The 21,636-nt window shown below is 46.9% G+C and overlaps 1 protein-coding gene across 4 annotated transcripts in view; it reads left to right on the top strand.

Moving 5' to 3' along the window:
- The window catches only part of LOC102235176 (arf-GAP with SH3 domain, ANK repeat and PH domain-containing protein 1-like), a 94,230-nt gene that overhangs the window by 30,151 nt on the left and 42,443 nt on the right, over positions 1-21,636 (top strand). For 3 of the 4 annotated variants that reach the window (XM_023352787.1, XM_023352789.1, XM_023352788.1), the window contains exon 2: positions 1,261-1,333. In XM_023352787.1, coding sequence (XP_023208555.1) covers positions 1,261-1,333 — 73 coding nt within the window. Of the gene's footprint in view, positions 1-1,260; positions 1,334-1,357; positions 1,424-21,636 lie in introns of those variants that run through there. The other variant, XM_023352790.1, reaches the window with a different exon arrangement.

The raw sequence follows: 21,636 nt of genomic DNA, 5'->3' as shown, positions 1-21,636 counted from the left end.
ATGAATCCACGTTTTTATGGTGCGTCTGAGTGACGATGGAAAAACTGACTAATTTTACCTGGAAACATTTTTCCTCCTTTCGTCGTTGTTTGATAAGTCTGTATGAATTGTTGCCTCAGTTTCTTGTTCTTAACTGACAGAAAAGACAAAAAGCATGGTCGTCTGCTGCTGTAGCAGGTCTTCTTCAAAGTGTTGTGCTCGGATATGTACTAGATAAATAATATTCTTCAAATCTTGGTTGTAGTGAGAGGATTTTTGAGCTTTATCTGAGTCTTTGTATCATCTTAAACTAGTCTGCTCTTCTCATCTCACAGCAGCAAGACATTTGTAATCCTACAAACTCCATTCCTCGAGTATTTTCTATTTGTCCAGACTATTTTCCAGAGAAATGGTTATTTGAAATCCATGTAAATCAACAGCTTCTGAAATACTAGTCTGGCACAAATACCTATGTCATGTTTAGTCTCACTTAAGTTCCTGTCCTCTCTGTTCTGACATTGGTTTGAACTTCAGTATGTCATCTTTCCCATGTCTGGAGAGATAAATATGATCAGTTGCTGCCATGTGATTGAACAGATTCACCTTGTGAAGTCGCTGGTGAAAATGCAACGTTTCTTAGTGTCCAGTTTATGAAGCAAAGTAAGCTCAAATGAGGCAGCAACTTTCACTAAAACACTTTCCATTCTCCAACTGTAGTTTTCCATAAATACACCCAACATTTGCGCTTTTTGATGAATAATTCAACACACAGGGAGAGTTCTTAACTACGAAGGGCAGGGCTGGGGAAACAACAACATGCAACAAGACATGGTCTCAGTCAAATATAAATTACTGTCTCCTTTGAGCTATTTGTGGTGCCTCTTGGGTGGAGTCTCAACACTAGCTTACTGCAACAAGTGGCCTGTGTGAGGAGAATAAACTAAATAAATAGGTTCAATCCTCATGGTTTGAACAAGGTTTACTGCTCATTCAGAGTGGAGCCAGGTAGAAACCTGCCTCTGGTCTGCATCCAAGCACAGCCTAAACCTGAAAAGTTGCAAGTGACACAACTGCTCTTGCATCATCTGGGGCTGTGAATGGCAAGCCAAGACAGTTATCTGGATAAAACCTGTCTGCCTTAGTCACACACTGTGAAACGTTGAGGCAGACACGGTTTCTCAAATGTCTCTGAACGATGCTCAAATTATCTTCCCAATATGTAGATTAGTCAGACAGTTGCTTAATTTCTGTGTGTAAATGTTGTTTCTGTGTGTGTTGCAGTGTCTGGAGATGGACAACTCAACTCTGCAGAGGATGAAGAAGACGATTAAAGCTATACACTCGTCTGGACTCTGTAAGCACCTAAGCAATACATCCATCACCATGGAGGGGGCGGTGGAGGAGGGGTACCATGGTCGCCGCCGCTCTTTGTGGCAATCATAGGGTGCAGCAACCGAGCATCAATTTTACACAAACAGCAGCAAAGAATCACATCATAGAAATCTTAACATAGCAATCTGTGGGCAATAACACTTAGCAATGTTACTGTTTATGATTCACATAATCTTAACCTAATTAGGCCCGAGCAGCAAAGCGCTGCGAAGGCCTATTGTATCTGTACTGTTTATTATTAGGCCCGAGCAGCAAAGCGCTGCGAAGGCCTATTGTATCTGTACTGTTTATTAGGCCCGAGCAGCAAAGCGCTGCGAAGGCCTATTGTATCTGTACTGTTTATTAGGCCCGAGCAGCAAAGCGCTGCGAAGGCCTATTGTATCTGTACTGTTTCTTATTAGGCCCGAGCAGCAAAGCGCTGCGAAGGCCTATTGTATCTGTACTGTTTATTAGGCCCGAGCAGCAAAGCGCTGCGAAGGCCTATTGTATCTGTACTGTTTCTTATTATTATTACGATTCTGCCCCCCTAAAGAGGAGCCTTTTTGGGGGCTTTATCATATTCAAAAACTCACCAAACTTGGCGGTCGCAACTAGAAAATTTAAAAATTTTGAATTTTAAGGTTGTCGCAAAAATCGCAAAAAAAATTGCTGAACGGCGGCAACTAGCAATTTTATGTTGACACAATGGTATGAACGTACTTCATCGTAGAGACATGAAATTTGGTACACATGTAGAGCTCACCAAAAGACTCAGAACTTACATTTAATGTTATAAGCCAACTATCACAGAAAGTCGGCCATTTTGTATTGAACGTCCATTTTTTACCTCGATTTTGACGTTTACAGCCTTCGTATTTGATCGAACTCCTCCTAGGGATTTCGATTGATCGACTTCAAACTTGGTCAGTCTGATCATAAGGCATGTTTGATTTAAAGTTATCAAATTGGTGAGTTTTGGAGCATGTTGAAGGGGGGTTAGCAGGGGTCAAAGTTCACCTACTCGCCATGAAACACGAAACTCTTATATTTCCTATACAAAAACACATAGAGGGACCAAACTTTCAGTGATTGATCGTCATCGGGTGCCCTACACTACCCTATGGTCAAATGATGACATCACTTAGGCCACGCCCCCTGAGAACAGGAAGTGTCATGTTTTACTGTGAACGGTCGCTATCTTAGCCCTTTGACCTAATCAACATGAAACTGTGTCCAGAGACAGAAGACATGTTGGTGTGTTGAGGATTCCAACCCTGACCGGTTTTGACATAGCAGGTGGGCGTGGCGGCGTGGCGAAGTGACCTGTAACGCCGTTGCCATACGTTTGGCTCTGAATTCCACAATTTCGGGCCCAGCTGCTCCAAACTCACTAGGATGGATCCTTATCCACCCACCGACAGGAATTCATAACAAAATTTGGTGGGCGTGGCCTAATTTATCTATAGCGCCCCCTAGAGTATTTTAAATGAACAGCCCCAAGCCATGCTTTAACCTAGAATTACGAAACTTGGTACATATGTGTATCTTGTCAGGACGTACAAAAAAGTCTATTAGAGCCATGGTCGAAACCCAACAGGAAGTCGGCCATTTTCTATTGAAGGTCCATTTTGGACCTCGAGTTTGACGTTTACAGCCTTCGTATTTGATCGAACTCCTCCTAGGGATTTCGATTGATCGGCTTCAAACTCGGTCAGTCTGATCATAAGGCATGTCTGATTTAAAGTTATCAAATTGGTGACTGTATGAGCTTGCTGAAGGGGGGTTACCAGGGGTCAAAGTTCACCTACTCGCCATGAAACACCAAACTCTTATATATCCTGCACAGAAACTCACAGAGACACCAAACTTTCAGTGATTGGCCGTCATCGGGTGTCCTAAAATACCCTGTGGTGAAATGATGACATCACTTAGGCCACGCCCCCTGAGAACAGGAAGTGTCATGTTTTACTGTGAACGGTCGTTATCTTAGCCCTTTGACCTAATCAACATGAAACTGTGTCCAGAGACAGAAGACATGTTGGTGTGTTGTGGATCCAAGCCCTGACCGGCTGCGATGAAGCAGCTGGGTGTGGCGGCGTGGCGAAGTGACCTGTAACGCCGATGCCATACGTTTGCTTCTAGATTCCACATGTTTCGACCGAGCTGCACCAAACTTGGCCTGACTCATCCTGGTGTGATACCTGACAATGCTATGTCATCATATTATGACGTCATCTAAGCCCCGCCCCCTCAGAATGAATTAGAGAGATCTTCTGTGTAATTACATAATAAACAGTCCATGTTCGTTGTTTGTAGGGCAGTGCTGCCCTCTGCTGCCCACTGAAATAGTTTCATTATTTCAGTAATTCGACACCAGAGGGCAGCATTGCCCTACGGAATGACAGTTCACTGTTGTAATGGAGGAAAAAATTAAATAATTTGTAATTCTAACACAAAAACTCACAGAGACACCAAACGTTCAGTGATTGATCATAATCGAGTGTCCAATAATATCCAATGGTCAAATGATGACATCACTTAGGCCACGCCCCCTGAGAACAGGAAGTGTCATGTTTTACTGTGAACGGTCGCTATCTTAGCCCTTTGACCTAATCAACATGAAACTGTGTCCAGAGACAGAAGACATGTTGGTGTATTGTGGATCCAAGCCCTGACCGGCTGCGATGAAGCAGCTGGGTGTGGCGGCGTGGCGAAGTGACCTGTAACGCCGATGCCATACGTTTGCTTCTAGATTCCACATGTTTCGACCGAGCTGCACCAAACTTGGCCTGACTCATCCTGGTCTGATGCCTGACAATGCTATGTCATCATATTATGACGTCATCTAAGCCCCGCCCCCTCGGAACCGGAAGTGCCGTTTTTTTCCTTGGAAAGCTCTGTTTATGGCTCTCTTGACCTAATCAAGGTGATTCTGTGTTGGATGACAGATAGGAAGTTGGTCTCGCTTGCTTTAAAGTGCCAAGAGTTTTCAATGGCGGCAACGCCGTTCGTATACGTTTGCCTCTGGATTCCACATTTTTTGACTGAGCTGCACCAAAATTTGCCTGAGTGTTCCTGGTGGGATGCCGGATGATCCTACGTCACCATATTATGACGTCATCTAAGCCCCGCCCCCTCGGAACAGGAAGTGCCGTTTTTTTCCGTGGAAAGCTCCGTTTATGGCTCTCTTGACCTAATCAAGATGATTCGGATGATAAACTCTGTCAATGCTCGCTGCTGGCTGAACCGTGTGGGCGTGGCCAAATGGCGAATATCAGTCCCTCGCCATATGCATACGTTTGGCTCTAATTCACGCGTGGATCATCCGATTGGCACCAAACTGGATATGTATGATCTTTGTTCACCTCTAAAGAGCCCGACGGGTTTGAGATGTAATTTGACTCCACTGCGCCCCCTAAGTTAATACATCGGCCGTATCTCCTCGACGCATCGACCGATCTGCACCAGATTTTTCGACAGTCGTCGGGGAGCGCCGCCGAACGCATTCACGCCTGTCGCCCGGTGGACGGGCGGGGAAAATGCGCGACAGCTTCTGCGGCGGCTAGCGGGCGGCGATGCTGGAAACTGCGGCGGAGCTTCTGCGGTGGGGAGCGGGCTGCGGCTCTGGAAAACGTGCGAGAGCTTCTGCGGTGGCCGGAACCCCCGCGGTGGCCAATAGGCCGGAGCGGCGCTTGCTGCGAGGGCCGCCCGAGGCTGCTTGCAGCTTTAATTATTATTATTATTATTCTTATTTTTCTGCCCCCCCAAAGAGGCGCCTTTTTGGAGGCTTTAGCATATTCAAAAACTCACCAAACTTGGCGGATGCATACGGGGAGTTTAAAAATTTCGTATTTTAAGGTCGCCGCAAAAATCGCAAACAAATTGGCTCAACGGCGCCACCTAGCAATTTTCAAAAGACCCATTGCTATTCACTTACTTCATCGTAGAGACTTGAAATTCGGTACAGTTGTAGAGCTCACTAACACGCTCAGAATTTACAAGTAATGTCATAGTGCAAGTATCACAGGAAGTCGGCCATTTTGTATTGAAGGTCCATTTTGGACCTCGAGTTTGACGTTTACAGCCTTCGTATTTGATCGAACTCCTCCTAGGGATTTCGATTGATCGGCTTCAAACTCGGTCAGTCTGATCATAAGGCATGTCTGATTTAAAGTTATCAAATTGGTGAGTTTTGGAGCATGTTGAAGGGGGGTTAGCAGGGGTCAAAGTTCACCTACACGCCATGAAACAAAAACCTCTTATATTTCCTATACAAAAACACATAGAGGGACCAAACTTTCAGTGATTGATCGACATCGGGTGTCCTAAAATACCCTGCAGTGAAATGTTTTTTTTATGTAGGCCACGCCCCCTGAGAGCAGGAAGTGTAATGTTTTACTGTGAACGGTCGCTATCTTAGCCCTTTGACCTAATCAACATGAAACTGTGTCCAGAGACAGAAGACATGTTGGTGTGTTGTGGATTCCAACCCCGACCGGCTGCGATGAAGCAGGTGGGCGTGGCGGCGTTGCGAACGCCATCGAATTTCGTTTGGCTCTGAATTCCACAGTTTCGGGGTGAGCTGCTCCAAACTCACTAGGATGGATCCTTATCCATCCCCGAACAGGAATCCATAGAGATATTTGGTGGGCGTGGCCTAATTTTTCTATAGCGACCCCTAGAGTATTTTAAATGAACAGCCCCAAGCCATGCTTAAACCTAGAATTACGAAACTTGGTACACATGTGTATCTTGTCGGGACGTACAAAAAAGTCTCTTAGAGCCATGCTCTAAACCCAACAGGAAGTCGGCCATTTTAGATTGAAGTTCATTTGACCTCAATTTTGACGTTTACAGCCTTCGCATTTGATCGAACTCCTCCTAGGGATTTCGATTGATCGACTTCAAACTCGGTCAGTCTGATCATAAGGCATGTTTAATTTAAAGTTATCAAATTGGTGAGTTTTGGAGCATGTTGAAGTGGGGTTAGCAAGGCTCAAAGATCCCCTGTGATTGACTGTGTAATATGTTACACAGTCAATTACAAAGGGGATTATTTTGTCATGTGTGGGGCAATGCTGCCCTCTGGTGTCGAATTACTGAAATAATTAAACTATTTCAGTAATTTCAGTAAATCGACACCAGAGGGCAGCATTGCCCTACGGAATGACAGTTCAATGTTGAATTAAAGAGGAAAAAATTAAATAATTTGTAATTCTAACACAAAAAATCACAGAGACACCAAAGTTTGAGATATTGATCATCCTCGGGTGTAGAATAATATCCAATGGTCAAATGATGACATCACGTAGGCCACGCCCTCTGACAACAGGAAGTCTCGTATTTTACTGTGAACGGTCGATAACTTCTGCACCAAACTTTGCACGAGTGACCCTGGTGGGATCCTTGACGACCCTATGTCATCATATTATGACGTCATCTAAGCCCCGCCCCCTCAGAACAGGAAGTGCCGTTTTTTTCCTTGGAAAGCTCCGTTTATGGCTCTCTTGACCTAATCAAGATGATTCGGATGATAAACTCTGTCAATGCTCGCTGCTAGCTGAACCGTGTGGGCGTGGCCAAATGGCGAATATCAGTCCCTCGCCATATGCATACGTTTGGCTCTTATTCATGCATAGATCATCCGATTGGCGCCAAACTGGATATGTATGACCTTTGTTCACCTCTAAAGAGCCCGACGGGTTTGAGATGTAATTTGGCTCCACTGCGCCCCCTAAGTTAATACATGGGCCGTATCTCCTCGACGCATCGACCGATCTGCGCCAGATTTTTCGACAGTCGTCGGGCACCGCCGCCGAACGCATTCACGCGTGTCGCCCGGTGGACGGGCGGGGAAAATGCGCGACAGCTTCTGCGGCGGCTGGCGGGCGGCGGTGCTGGAAACTGCGGCGGAGCTTCCGCGGTGGGGAGCGGGCTGCGGCTCTGGAAACCGAGCGAGAGCTTCTGCGGTGGCCGGAACCCCCGCGGTGGCCAATAGGCCGGAGCGGCGCTTGCTGCGAGGGCCGCTCGAGGCTGCTTGCAGCTTTAATTAGGCCCGAGCAGCAAAGCGCTGCGAAGGCCTATTGTATCTGTACTGTTTTATTATTATTCTGCCCCCCTCTTCGTGCGCCTTTTTGGGGGCTTTATCATATTCAAAAACTCACCAAACTTGGCGGAAGCGACTAGGCGGTTTAAAAATTTTGAATTTTAAGGTCGCCGCAAAAATCGCAAAAAAAATTGCTCAACGGCAGCAACTAGCAATTTTCAACAGACCCATTGCTATTCACTTACTTCATCGTAGAGACTTGAAATTCGGTACAGTTGTAGAGCTCACTAAGACGCTCAGAATTTACAAGTAATGTCATAGTGCAACTATCACAGAAAGTCGGCCATTTTGTATTGAACGTCCATTTTTTACCTCGATTTTGACGTTTACAGCCTTCGTATTTGATCGAACTCCTCCTAGGGATTTCGATTGATCGGCTTCAAACTCGGTCAGTCTGATCATAAGGCATGTCTGATTTAAAGTTATCAAATTGGTGAGTTTTGGAGCATGTTGAAGGGGGGTTACCAGGGGTCAAAGTTCACCTACACGCCATGAAACAAAAACCTCTTATATTTCCTATACAAAAACACATAGAGGGACCAAACTTTCAGTGATTGATCGTCATCGGGTGTCCTAAAATACCCTGCAGTGAAATTTTTTTTTTACGTAGGCCACGCCCCCTGAGAGCAGGAAGTGTAATGTTTTACTGTGAACGGTCGCTATCTTAGCCCTTTGACCTAATCAACATGAAACTGTGTCCAGAGACAGAAGACATGTTGGTGTGTTGTGGATTCCAACCCCGACCGGCTGCGATGAAGCAGGTGGGCGTGGCGGCGTTGCGAACGCCATCGAATTTCGTTTGGCTCTGAATTCCACAGTTTCGGGGTGAGCTGCTCCAAACTCACTAGGATGGATCCTTATCCATCCCCGAACAGGAATCCATAGCGATATTTGGTGGGCGTGGCCTAATTTTTCTATAGCGACCCCTAGAGTATTTTAAATGAACAGCCCCAAGCCATGCTTAAACCTAGAATTACGAAACTTGGTACACATGTGTATCTTGTCGGGACGTACAAAAAAGTCTCTTAGAGCCATGCTCTAAACCCAACAGGAAGTCGGCCATTTTGTATTGAAGGTCCATTCTGGACCTCGAGTTTGACGTTTACAGCCTTTGCATTTGATCGAACTCCTCCTAGGGATTTCGATTGATCGGCTTCAAACTCGGTCAGTCTGATCATAAGGCATGTCTGATTTAAAGTTATCAAATTGGTGAGTTTTGGAGCATGTTGAAGGGGGGTTACCAGGGGTCAAAGTTCACCTACACGCCATGAAACAAAAACCTCTTATATTTCCTATACAAAAACACATAGAGGGACCAAACTTTCAGTTATTGATCATCAATAGGTGTCCTAAAATACCCTGTGGTGAAATTATGACATCGCTTAGGCCACGCCCCCTGAGAACAGGAAGTGTCATGTTTTACTGTGAACGGTCGCTATCTTAGCCCTTTGACCTAATCAACATGAAACTGTGTCCAGAGACAGAAGACATGTTGGTGTGTTGTGGATTCAAGCCCTGACCGGCTGCGATGAAGCAGCTGGGTGCGGCGGCATGGCGAAGTGACCTGTAAGGCCGATGCCATACGTTTGCTTCTAGATTCCACATGTTTCGACCGAGCTGCACCAAACTTGGCCTGACTCATCCTGGTCTGATGCCTGACAATGCTATGTCATCATATTATGACGTCATCTAAGCCCCGCCCCCTCAGAATGAATTAGAGAGATCTTCTGTGTAATTACATAATAAACAGTCCATGTTCGTTGTTTGTAGGGCAATGCTGCCCTCTGCTGCCCACTGAAATAGTTTCATTATTTCAGTAATTCGACACCAGAGGGCAGCATTGCCCTACGGAATGAAAGTTCAATGTTGTAATGGAGGAAAAAATTAAATAATTAGTAATTCTAACACAAAAACTCACAGAGACACCAAACGTTCAGTGATTGATCATAATCGAGTGTCCAATAATATCCAATGGTCAAATGATGACATCACTTAGGCCCCGCCCCCTCGGAACAGGAAGTGCTATTTTTTTACTTGGAAAGCTCTGTTTATGGCTCTCTTGACCTAATCAAGATGATTCGGATGATAAACTCTGTCAATGCTCGCTGCTGGCTGAACCGTGTGGGCGTGGCCAAATGGCGAATATCAGTCCCTCGCCATATACATACGTTTGGCTCTTATTCAGGCATAGATCATCCGATTGGCGCCAAACTGGATATGTATGACCTTTGTTCACCTCTAAAGAGCCCGACGGGTTTGAAATGTAATTTGGCTCCACTGCGCCCCCTAAGTTAATACATGGGCTGTATCTCCTCGACGCATCGACCGATCTGCGCCAGATTTTTTGACAGTCGTCGGGGAGCGCTGCCGAACGCATTCACGCGTGTCGCCTGGTGGATGGGTGTGGAAAATGCGCGACAGCTTCTGCGGTGGCTGGCGGGCGGCGGTGCTGGAAACTGCGGCGGAGCTTCTGCGGTGGGGAGTTGGCTGCGGCTCTGGAAATCGTGCGAGAGCTTCTGCGGTGGCTGGAACCCCCGCGGTGGCCAATAGGCCGGAGCGGCGCTTGCTGCGAGGGCCGCCCGAGGCTGCTTGCAGCTTTAATTAGGCCCGAGCAGCAAAGCGCTGCGAAGGCCTATTGTATCTGTACTGTTTATTATTAGGCCCGAGCAGCAAAGCGCTGCGAAGGCCTATTGTTTCTGTACTGTTTCTTATTATTATTATTATTATTACGATTCTGCCCCCCCAAAGAGGCGCCTTTTTGGGGGCTTTATCATATTCAAAAACTCACCAAACTTGGCGGTCGCGACTAGAAAATTTAAAAATTTTGAATTTTAAGGTTGTCGCAAAAATCGCAAAAAAAATTGCTGAACGGCGGCAACTAGCAATTTTCTGTTGACACAATGGTATGAACGTACTTCATCGTAGAGACATGAAATTTGGTACACTTGTAGAGCTCACCAAAAGACTCAGAACTTACATTTAATGTTATAAGCCAACTATCACAGAAAGTCGGCCATTTTGTATTGAACGTCCATTTTTTTCCTCGATTTTGCTGTTTACAGCCTTCGTATTTGATCGAACTCCTCCTAGGGATTTCGATTGATCGGCTTCAAACTCGGTCAGTCTGATCATAAGGCATGTTTGATTTAAAGTTATCAAATTGGTGAGTTTTGGAGCATGTTGAAGGGGGGTTAGCAGGGGTCAAAGTTCACCTACTCGCCATGAAACACGAAACTCTTATATTTCCTATAAAAAAACACATAGAGGGACCAAACTTTCAGTGATTGATCGTCATCGGGTGTCCTAAAATACCCTGTGGTGAAATGATGACATCACTTAGGCCACGCCCCCTGAGAACAGGAAGTGTCATGTTTTACTGTGAACGGTCGCTATCTTAGCCCTTTGACCTAATCAACATGAAACTGTGTCCAGACACAGAAGACATGTTGGTGTGTTGAGGATTCCAACCCTGACCGGCTTTGAGATAGCAGCTGGGCGTGGCGGCGTGGCGAAGTGACCTGTAACGCCGATGCCATACGTTTGCTTCTAGATTCCACATGTTTCGACCGAGCTGCACCAAACTTGGCTTGAGTGATGCTGGTGTGATACCTGAAAATTCTATGTCATCAGATTATGACGTCATCTAAGCCCCGCCCCCTCAGAACAGGAAGTGCTATTTTTTTCCTTGGAAACTTTCATCTATGGCTCTCTTGACCTAATCAAGGTGATTCTGTGTTGGATGACAGATAGGAAGTTGGTCTCGCTTGCTTTAAAGTGCCAAGAGTTTTCAATGGCGGCAACGCCGTTCGTATACGTTTGCCTCTACATTCCACATATTTTGACCGAGCTGCATCAAACTTGGCCTGAGTGATCCTGGAGGCTTGCCCGTCAATCCTACGTCATCACATTATGACGTCATCTAAGCCCCGCCCCCTCGGAACCGGAAGTGCCGTTTTTTTCCTTGGAAAGCTCTGTTTATGGCTCTCTTGACCTAATCAAGTTGATTCTGTGTTGGATGACAGATAGGAAGTTGATCTCACTTGCTTTAAAGTGCCAAGAGTGTTCAATGGCGGCAACGCCGTTCGTATACGTTTGCCTCTACATTCCACATATTTTGACCGAGCTGCATCAAACTTGGCCTGAGTGATCCTGGAGGCTTGCCCGTCAATCCTACGTCATCACATTATGACGTCATCTAAGCCCCGCCCCCTCGGAACCGGAAGTGCCGTTTTTTTCCTTGGAAAGCTCTGTTTATGGCTCTTTTGACCTAATCAAGATGATTCGGATGATAAACTCTGTCAATGCTTGCTGCTGGCTGAACCGTGTAGGCGTGGCCAAATGGCGAATATCAGTCCCTCGCCATATGCATACGTTTGGCTCTTATTCACGCATAGATCATCCGATTGGCGCCAAACTGGATATGTATGACCTTTGTTCACCTCTAAAGAGCCCAACGAGGTTGAAATGTAATTTGGCTCCACTGCGCCCCCTAAGTTAATACATCGGCCGTATCTCCTCGACGCATCGACCGATCTGCACCAGATTTTTCGACAGTCGTCGGGGAGCGCCGCCGAACGCATTCATGCCTGTCGCCCGGTGGACGGGCGTGGAAAATGCGCGACAGCTTCTGCGGCGGCTGGCGGGCGGCGGTGCTGGAAACTGCGGCGGAGCTTCCGCGGTGGGGAGCGGGCTGCGGCTCTGGAAACCGCGCGAGAGCTTCTGCGGTGGCTGGAACCCCCGCGGTGGCCAATAGGCCGGAGCGGCGCTTGCTGCGAGGGCCGCCCGAGGCTGCTTGCAGCTTTAATTATTATTCTGCCCCCCTCTTCGTGGGCCTTTTTGGGGGCTTTATCATATTCAAAAACTCACCAAACTTGGCGGTCGCGTCTAGGCGGTTTAAAAATTTTGAATTTTAAGGTCGCCGCAAAAATTGCCAAAAAAATTGCTCAACGGCAGCAACTAGCAATTTTCAAAAGACCCATTGCTATTCACTTACTTCATCGTAGAGACTTGAAATTCGGTACAGTTGTAGAGCTCACTAAGACGCTCAGAATTTACAAGTAATGTCATAGTGCAACTATCACAGAAAGTCGGCCATTTTGTATTGAACGTCCATTTTTTACCTCGATTTTGACGTTTACAGCCTTCGTATTTGATCGAACTCCTCCTAGGGATTTCGATTGATCGGCTTCAAACTCGGTCAGTCTGATCGTAAGGCATGTCTGATTTAAAGTTATCAAATTGGTGAGTTTTGGAGCATGTTGAAGGGGGGTTACCAGGGGTCAAAGTTCACCTACACGCCATGAAACAAAAACCTCTTATATTTCCTATACAAAAACACATAGAGGGACCAAACTTTCAGTGATTGATCGTCATCGGGTGTCCTATAATACCCTGCAGTGAAATTTTTTTTTTACGTAGGCCACGCCCCCTGAGAACAGGAAGTGTCATGTTTTACTGTGAACGGTCGCTATCTTAGCCCTTTGACCTAATCAACATGAAACTGTGTCCAGAGACAGAAAACATGTTGGTGTGTTGTGGATTCAAGCCCTGACCGGCTGCGATGAAGCAGCTGTGTGCGGCGGCATGGCGAAGTGACCTGTAACGCCGATGCCATACGTTTGCTTCTAGATTCCACATGTTTCGACCGAGCTGCACCAAACTTGGCCTGACTCATCCTGTTGTGATGCCTGACAATGCTATGTCATCATATTATGACGTCATCTAAGCCCCGCCCCCTCGGAACCGGAAGTGCCGTTTTTTTCCTTGGAAAGCTCTGTTTATGGCTCTCTTGACCTAATCAAGTTGATTCTGTGTTGGATGACAGATAGGAAGTTGATCTCGCTTGCTTTAAAGTGCCAAGAGTTTTCAATGGCGGCAACGCCGTTCGTATACGTTTGCCTCTACATTCCACATATTTTGACCGAGCTGCATCAAACTTGGCCTGAGTGATCCTGGAGGCTTGCCCGTCAATCCTACGTCATCACATTATGACGTCATCTAAGCCCCGCCCCCTCAGAACAGGAAGTGCCGTTTTTTTCCTTTCAAAGCTCTGTTTATGGCTCTCTTGACCTAATCAAGATGATTCGGATGATAAACTCTGTCAATGCTCGCTGCTGGCTGAACCGTGTGGGCGTGGCCAAATGGCGAATATCAGTCCCTCGCCATATGCATACGTTTGGCTCTTATTCACGCATGGATCATCCGATTGGCACCAAACTGGATATGTATGACCTTTGTTCACCTCTATAGAGCCCAACTAGGTTGAAATGTAATTTGACTCCACTGCGCCCCCTAAGTTGATACATGGGCCGTATCTCCTCGAGGCATCGACCGATCTGCACCAGATTTTTTGACAGTCGTCGGGGAGCGCCGCCGAACGCATTCACGCATGTCGCCCGGTGGACGGGCAGGGTAAATGCGCGACGGCTCTTGCGGCGGCTAGCGGGCGGCGGTGCTGGAAACTGCGGCTGAGCTTCCGCGGTGGGGAGCGGGCTGCGGCTCTGGAAATCGTGCGAGACCTTCTGCGGTGGCCGGAACCCCCGCGGTGGCCAATAGGCCGGAGCGGCGCTTGCTGCGAGGGCCGCCCGAGGCTGCTTGCAGCTTTAATTATTATTACGATTCTGCCCCCCTAAAGAGGAGCCTTTTTGGGGGCTTTATCATATTCAAAAACTCACCAAACTTGGCGGTGGCGACTAGAAAATTTAAAAATTTTGAATTTTAAGGTTGTCGCAAAAATCGCAAAAAAAATTGCTGAACGGCAGCAACTAGCAATTTTCTGTTGACACAATGGTATGAACGTACTTCATCGTAGAGACATGAAATTTGGTACACATGTAGAGCTCACCAAAAGACTCAGAACTTACATTTAATGTTATAAGCCAACTATCACAGGAAGTCGGCCATTTTGTATTGAACGTCCATTTTTTACCTCGATTTTGACGTTTACAGCCTTCGTATTTGATCGAACTCCTCCTAGGGATTTCGATTGATCGACTTCAAACTTGGTCAGTCTGATCATAAGGCATGTTTGATTTAAAGTTATCAAATTGGTGAGTTTTGGAGCATGTTGAAGGGGGGTTAGCAGGGGTCAAAGTTCACCTACTCGCCATGAAACACGAAACTCTTATATTTCCTATACAAAAGCACATAGAGGGACCAAACTTTCAGTGATTGATCGACATCAGGTGGCTTACAATACCATATGGTCAAATGATGACATCACTTAGGCCACGCCCCCTGAGAACAGGAAGTGTCATGTTTTACTGTGAACGGTCGCTCTCTTAGCCCTTTGACCTAATCAACATGAAACTGTGTCCAGACACAGAAGACATGTTGGTGTGTTGAGGATTCCAACCCCGACCGGCTTTGAGATAGCAGCTGGGCGTGGCGGCGTGGCGAAGTGACCTGTAACGCCGATGCCATACGTTTGCTTCTAGATTCCACATGTTTCGACCGAGCTGCATCAAACTTGGCCTGAGTGATCCTGGAGGCTTGCCCGTCAATCCTAAGTCATCACATTATGACGTCATCTAAGCCCCGCCCCCTGGGAACCGGAAGTGCCGTTTTTTTCCTTGGAAAGCTCTGTTTATGGCTCTCTTGACCTAATCAAGTTGATTCTGTGTTGGATGACAGATAGGAAGTTGATCTCGCTTGCTTTAAAGTGCCAAGAGTTTTCAATGGCGGCAACGCCGTTCGTATACGTTTGCCTCTACATTCCACATATTTTGACCGAGCTGCATCAAACTTGGCCTGAGTGATCCTGGAGGCTTGCCCGTCAATCCTACGTCATCACATTATGACGTCATCTAAGCCCCGCCCCCTCGGAACCGGAAGTGCCGTTTTTTTCCTTGGAAAGCTCTGTTTATGGCTCTCTTGACCTAATCAAGTTGATTCTGTGTTGGATGACAGATAGGAAGTTGGTCTCGCTTGCTTTAAAGTCCCAAGTGTTTTCAATGGCGGCAACGCCGTTCGTATACGTTTGCCTCTACATTCCACATATTTTGACCGAGCTGCATCAAACTTTGCCTGAGTAATCCTGGTGGTATGCCCGTCGATCCTACGTCATCACATTATGACGTCATCTAAGCCCCGCCCCCTCACAACAGGAAGTGCCATTTTTTTCCTTGGAAAGCTCTGTTTATGGCTCTCTTGACCTAATCACGATGATTCGGATGATAAACTCTGTCAATGCTCGCTGCTGGCTGAACCGTGTGGGCGTGGCCAAATGGCGAATATCAGTCCCTCGCCATATGCATACGTTTGGCTCTTATTCAGGCATAGATCATCCGATTGGCTCCAAACTGGATCTGTATGACCTTTGTTCACCTCTAAAGAGCCCAACGGGTTTGAAATGTAATTTGGCTCCACTGCGCCCCCTAAGTTAATACATGGGTTGTATCTCCTCGACGCATCGACCGATCTGCGCCACATTTTTTGACAGTCGTCGGGGAGCGCTGCCGAACGCATTCACGCGTGTCGCCTGGTGGACGGGCGGGGAAAATGCGCGACAGCTTCTGCGGTGGCTAGCGGGCGGCGGTGCTGAAAACTGCGGCGGAGCTTCTGCGGTCGGGAGTTGGCTGCGGCTCTGGAAATCGTGCGAGACCTTCTGCGGTGGCTGGAACCCCCGCGGTGGCCAATAGGCCGGAGCGGCGCTTGCTGCGAGGGCCGCCCGAGGCTGCTTGCAGCTTTAATTATTATTATTATTATTACGATTCTTCCCACCTCTTCGTGTGCCTTTTTGGGGGCTTTATCATATTCAAAAACTCACCAAACTTGGCGGTCGCAACTAGAAAATTTAAAAATTTTGAATTTTAAGGTCGTCGCAAAAATCGCAAAAAAAATTGCTGAACGGCGGCAACTAGCAATTTTCTGTTGACACAATGGTATGAACGTACTTCATCGTAGAGACATGAAATTTGGTACACTTGTAGAGCTCACCAAAAGACTCAGAACTTACATTTAATGTTATAAGCCAACTATCACAGAAAGTCGGCCATTTTGTATTGAACGTCCATTTTTTACCTCGATTTTGACGTTTACAGCCTTCGTATTTGATCGAACTCCTCCTAGGGATTTCGATTGATCGACTTCAAACTCGGTCAGTCTGATCATAAGGCATGTTTGATTTAAAGTTATCAAATTGGTGAGTTTTGGAGCATGTTGAAGGGGGGTTAGCAGGGGTCAAAGTTCACCTACTCGCCATGAAACACGAAACTCTTATATTTCCTATATAAAAACACATAGAGGGACCAAACTTTCATTGATTGATCGGCATCGGGTGCCCTACAATACCCTATGGTGAAATGATGACATCACTTAGGCCACGCCCCCTGAGAACAGGAAGTGTCATGTTTTACTGTGAACGGTCGCTATCTTAGCCCTTTGACCTAATCAACATGAAACTGTGTCCAGAGACAGAAGACATGTTGGTGTGTTGTGGATTCCAACCCTGACCGGCTTTGACATAGCAGGTGGGCGTGGCGGCGTGGCGAAGTGACCTGTAACGCCGTTGCCATACGTTTGGCTCTGAATTCCACAATTTCGGGCCCAGCTGCTCCAAACTCACTAGGATGGATCCTTATCCACCCACCGACAGGAATTCATAACAAAATGTGGTGGGCGTGGCCTAATTTCTCTATAGCGACCCCTAGAGTATTTTAAATGAACAGCCCTAAGCCATGCTTTAACCTAGAATTACGAAACTTGGTACACATGTGTATCTTGTCAGGACGTACAAAAAAGTCTATTACAGCCATGGTCGAAACCCAACAGGAAGTCGGCCATTTTAGATTGAAGTTCATTTGACCTCGATTTTGACGTTTACAGCCTTTGCATTTGATCGAACTCCTCCTAGGGATTTCGATTGATCGGCTTCAAACTCGGTCAGTCTGATCATAAGGCATGTCTGATTTAAAGTTATCAAATTGGTGACTGTCTGAGATTGCTGAAGGGGGGTTACCAGGGGTCAAAGTTCACCTACTCGCCATGAAACACGAAACTCTTATATATCCTGCACAGAAACTCACAGAGACACCAAACTTTCAGTTATTGATCATCAATAGGTGTCCTAAAATACCCTGTGGTGAAATGATGACATCACTTAGGCCACGCCCCCTGAGAACAGGAAATGTCATGTTTTACTGTGAACGGTCGCTATCTTAGCCCTTTGACCTCATCAACATGAAACTGTGTCCAGAGACAGAAGACATGTTGGTGTGTTGTGGATTCAAGCCCTGACCGGCTGCGATGAAGCAGCTGGGTGCGGCGGCATGGCGAAGTGACCTGTAACGCCGATGCCATACGTTTGCTTCTAGATTCCACATGTTTCGACCGAGCTGAACCAAACTTGGCTTGAGTGATGCTGGTGTGATACCTGAAAATTCTATGTCATCAGATTATGACGTCATCTAAGCCCCGCCCCCTCAGAACAGGAAGTGCTATTTTTTTCCTTGGAAACTTTCATCTATGGCTCTCTTGACCTAATCAAGGTGATTCTGTGTTGGATGACAGATAGGAAGTTGGTCTCGCTTGCTTTAAAGTGCCAAGAGTTTTCAATGGCGGCAACGCCGTTCGTATACGTTTGCCTCTACATTCCACATATTTTGACCGAGCTGCATCAAACTTGGCCTGAGTGATCCTGGAGGCTTGCCCGTCAATCCTAAATCATCACATTATGACGTCATCTAAGCCCCGCCCCCTCGGAACCGGAAGTGCCGTTTTTTTCCTTGGAAAGCTCTGTTTATGGCTCTCTTGACCTAATCAAGGTAATTTGGATGATGAGCTCTGTCAATGCTCGCTTCTGGCTGAACCGTGTGGGCGTGGCCAAACGGCGAACATCAGTCCCTCGCCATATGCATACGTTTGGCTCTTATTCACGCATAGATCATCCGATTGGCGCCAAACTGGATATGTATGACCTTTGTTCTGCTCTAAAGAGCCCAACGGGTTTGAGATGTAATTTGGGGAAAATGCGCGACAGCTTCTGCAGCGGCTAGCGGGCGGCAGTGCTGGAAACTGCGGCAGAGCTTCTGCGGTGGGGAGCGGGCTGCGGCTCTGGAAAACGCGCGAGAGCTTCTGCGGTGGCCGGAACCCCCGCGGTGGCCAATAGGCCGGAGCGGCGCTTGCTGCGAGGGCCGCCCGAGGCTGCTTGCAGCTTTAATTATTAGGCCCGAGCAGCAAAGCGCTGCGAAGGCCTATTGTATCTGTGCTGTTTATTATTAGGCCCGAGCAGCAAAGCGCTGCGAAGGCCTATTGTATCTGTACTGTTTCTTATTATTATTACGATTCTGCCCCCCTAAAGAGGAGCCTTTTTGGGGGCTTTATCATATTCAAAAACTCACCAAACTTGGCGGTCGCGACTAGAAAATTTAAAAATTTTGAATTTTAAGGTTGTCGCAAAAATCGCAAAAAAAATTGCTGAACGGCAGCAACTAGCAATTTTCTGTTGACACAATGGTATGAACGTACTTCATCGTAGAGACATGAAATTTGGTACACTTGTAGAGCTCACCAAAAGACTCAGAACTTACATTTAATGTTATAAGCCAACTATCACAGAAAGTCGGCCATTTTGTATTGAACGTCCATTTTTTACCTCGATTTTGACGTTTACAGCCTTCGTATTTGATCGAACTCCTCCTAGGGATTTCGATTGATCGACTTCAAACTTGGTCAGTCTGATCATAAGGCATGTTTGATTTAAAGTTATCAAATTGGTGAGTTTTGGAGCATGTTGAAGGGGGGTTAGCAGGGGTCAAAGTTCACCTACTCGCCATGAAACACGAAACTCTTATATTTCCTATACAAAAGCACATAGAGGGACCAAACTTTCAGTGATTGATCGGCATCGGGTGCCCTACAATACCATATGGTCAAATGATGACATCACTTAGGCCACGCCCCCTGAGAACAGGAAGTGTCATGTTTTACTGTGAACGGTCGCTCTCTTAGCCCTTTGACCTAATCAACATGAAACTGTGTCCAGACACAGAAGACATGTTGGTGTGTTGAGGATTCCAACCCCGACCGGCTTTGAGATAGCAGCTGGGCGTGGCGGCGTGGCGAAGTGACCTGTAACGCCGATGCCATACGTTTGCTTCTAGATTCCACATGTTTCGACCGAGCTGCATCAAACTTGGCCTGAGTGATCCTGGAGGCTTGCCCGTCAATCCTAAGTCATCACATTATGACGTCATCTAAGCCCCGCCCCCTGGGAACCGGAAGTGCCGTTTTTTTCCTTGGAAAGCTCTGTTTATGGCTCTCTTGACCTAATCAAGTTGATTCTGTGTTGGATGACAGATAGGAAGTTGATCTCGCTTGCTTTAAAGTGCCAAGAGTTTTCAATGGCGGCAACGCCGTTCGTATACGTTTGCCTCTACATTCCACATATTTTGACCGAGCTGCATCAAACTTGGCCTGAGTGATCCTGGAGGCTTGCCCGTCAATCCTACGTCATCACATTATGACGTCATCTAAGCCCCGCCCCCTCGGAACCGGAAGTGCCGTTTTTTTCCTTGGAAAGCTCTGTTTATGGCTCTCTTGACCTAATCAAGGTGATTCTGTGTTGGATGACAGATAGGAAGTTGGTCTCGCTTGCTTTAAAGTGCCAAGTGTTTTCAATGGCGGCAACGCCGTTCGTATACGTTTGCCTCTACATTCCACATATTTTGACCGAGCCGCATCAAACTTGACCTGAGTGATTCTGGTGGGATGCCCGTCGATCCTACGTCATCATATTATGACGTCATCTAAGCCCCGCCCCCTCGGAACCGGAAGTGCCGTTTTTTTCCTTGGAAAGCTCCGTTTATGGCTCTCTTGACCTAATCAAGATGATTCGGATGATAAGCTCTGTCAATGCTCGCTGCTGGCTGAACCGTGTGGGCGTGGCCACATGGCCAATATCAGTCCCTCGCCATATGCATACGTTTGGCTCTTACTCACGCATAGATCATCCGATTGACGCCAAACTGGATATGTATGACCTTTGTTCACCTCTAAAGAGCCCAACGAGGTTGAGATGTAATTTGGCTCCACTGCGCCCCCTAAGTTAATACATCGGCCGTATGTCCTCGACGCATCGACCGATCTGCACCAGATTTTTCGACAGTCGTCGGGGTGCGCCGCCGAACGCATTCACGCGTGTCGACCGGTGGACGGGCGGGGAAAATGCGCGACAGCTCCTGCGGCGGCTAGCGGGCGGCGGTGCTGGAAACTGCGGCGGAGCTTCCGCGGTGGGGAGCGGGCTGCGGCTCTGGAAACCGCGCGAGAGCTTCTGCGGTGGCCGGAACCCCCGCGGTGGCCAATAGGCCGGAGCGGCGCTTGCTGCGAGGGCCGCCCGAGGCTGCTTGCAGCTTTAATTAGGCCCGAGCAGCAAAGCGCTGCGAAGGCCTATTGTATCTGTACTGTTTATTAGGCCCGAGCAGCAAAGCGCTGCGAAGGCCTATTGTATCTGTACTGTTTATTATTATTATTATTATTATTATTCTTCCCACCTCTTCGTGTGCCTTTTTGGGGGCTTTATCATATTCAAAAACTCACCAAACTTGGCGGTCGCGACTAGAAAAATTAAAAATTTTGAATTTTAAGGTTGTCGCAAAAATCGCAAAAAAAATTGCTCAACGGCGGCAACTAGCAATTTTCTGTTGACACAATGGTATGAACGTATTTCATCGTAGAGACATGAAATTTGGTACACTTGTAGAGCTCCCCAAAAGACTCAGAACTTACATTTAATGTTATTAGCCAACTATCACAGGAAGTCGGCCATTTTGTCTTGAACGTCCATTTTTTTCCTCGATTTTGACGTTTACAGCCTTCGTATTTGATCGAACTCCTCCTAGGGATTTCGATTGATCGGCTTCAAACTTGGTCAGTCTGATCATAAGGCATGTTTGATTTAAAGTTATCAAATTGGTGAGTTTTGGAGTATGTTGAAGGGTGGTTAGCAGGGGTCAAAGTTCACCTACTCGCCATGAAACACGAAACTCTTATATTTCCTATACAAAAACACAGAGAGGGACCAAACTTTCAGAGATTGGTCGTCATCGGGTGTCCTAAAATACCCTGTGGTGAAATTATTTTTTTAAGTAGGCCACGCCCCCTGAGAACAGGAAGTGTCATGTTTTACTGTGAACGGTCGCTATCTTAGCCCTTTGACCTAATCAACATGAAACTGTGTCCAG

This window comes from Xiphophorus maculatus, chromosome 19 (genome assembly GCF_002775205.1).
Source record: "Xiphophorus maculatus strain JP 163 A chromosome 19, X_maculatus-5.0-male, whole genome shotgun sequence".
In the NCBI taxonomy this organism is placed as follows: domain Eukaryota; kingdom Metazoa; phylum Chordata; class Actinopteri; order Cyprinodontiformes; family Poeciliidae; genus Xiphophorus; species Xiphophorus maculatus.
Note: the sequence above shows the minus strand (reverse complement) of the source record. Positions and strands in the feature narration are given on the sequence as shown.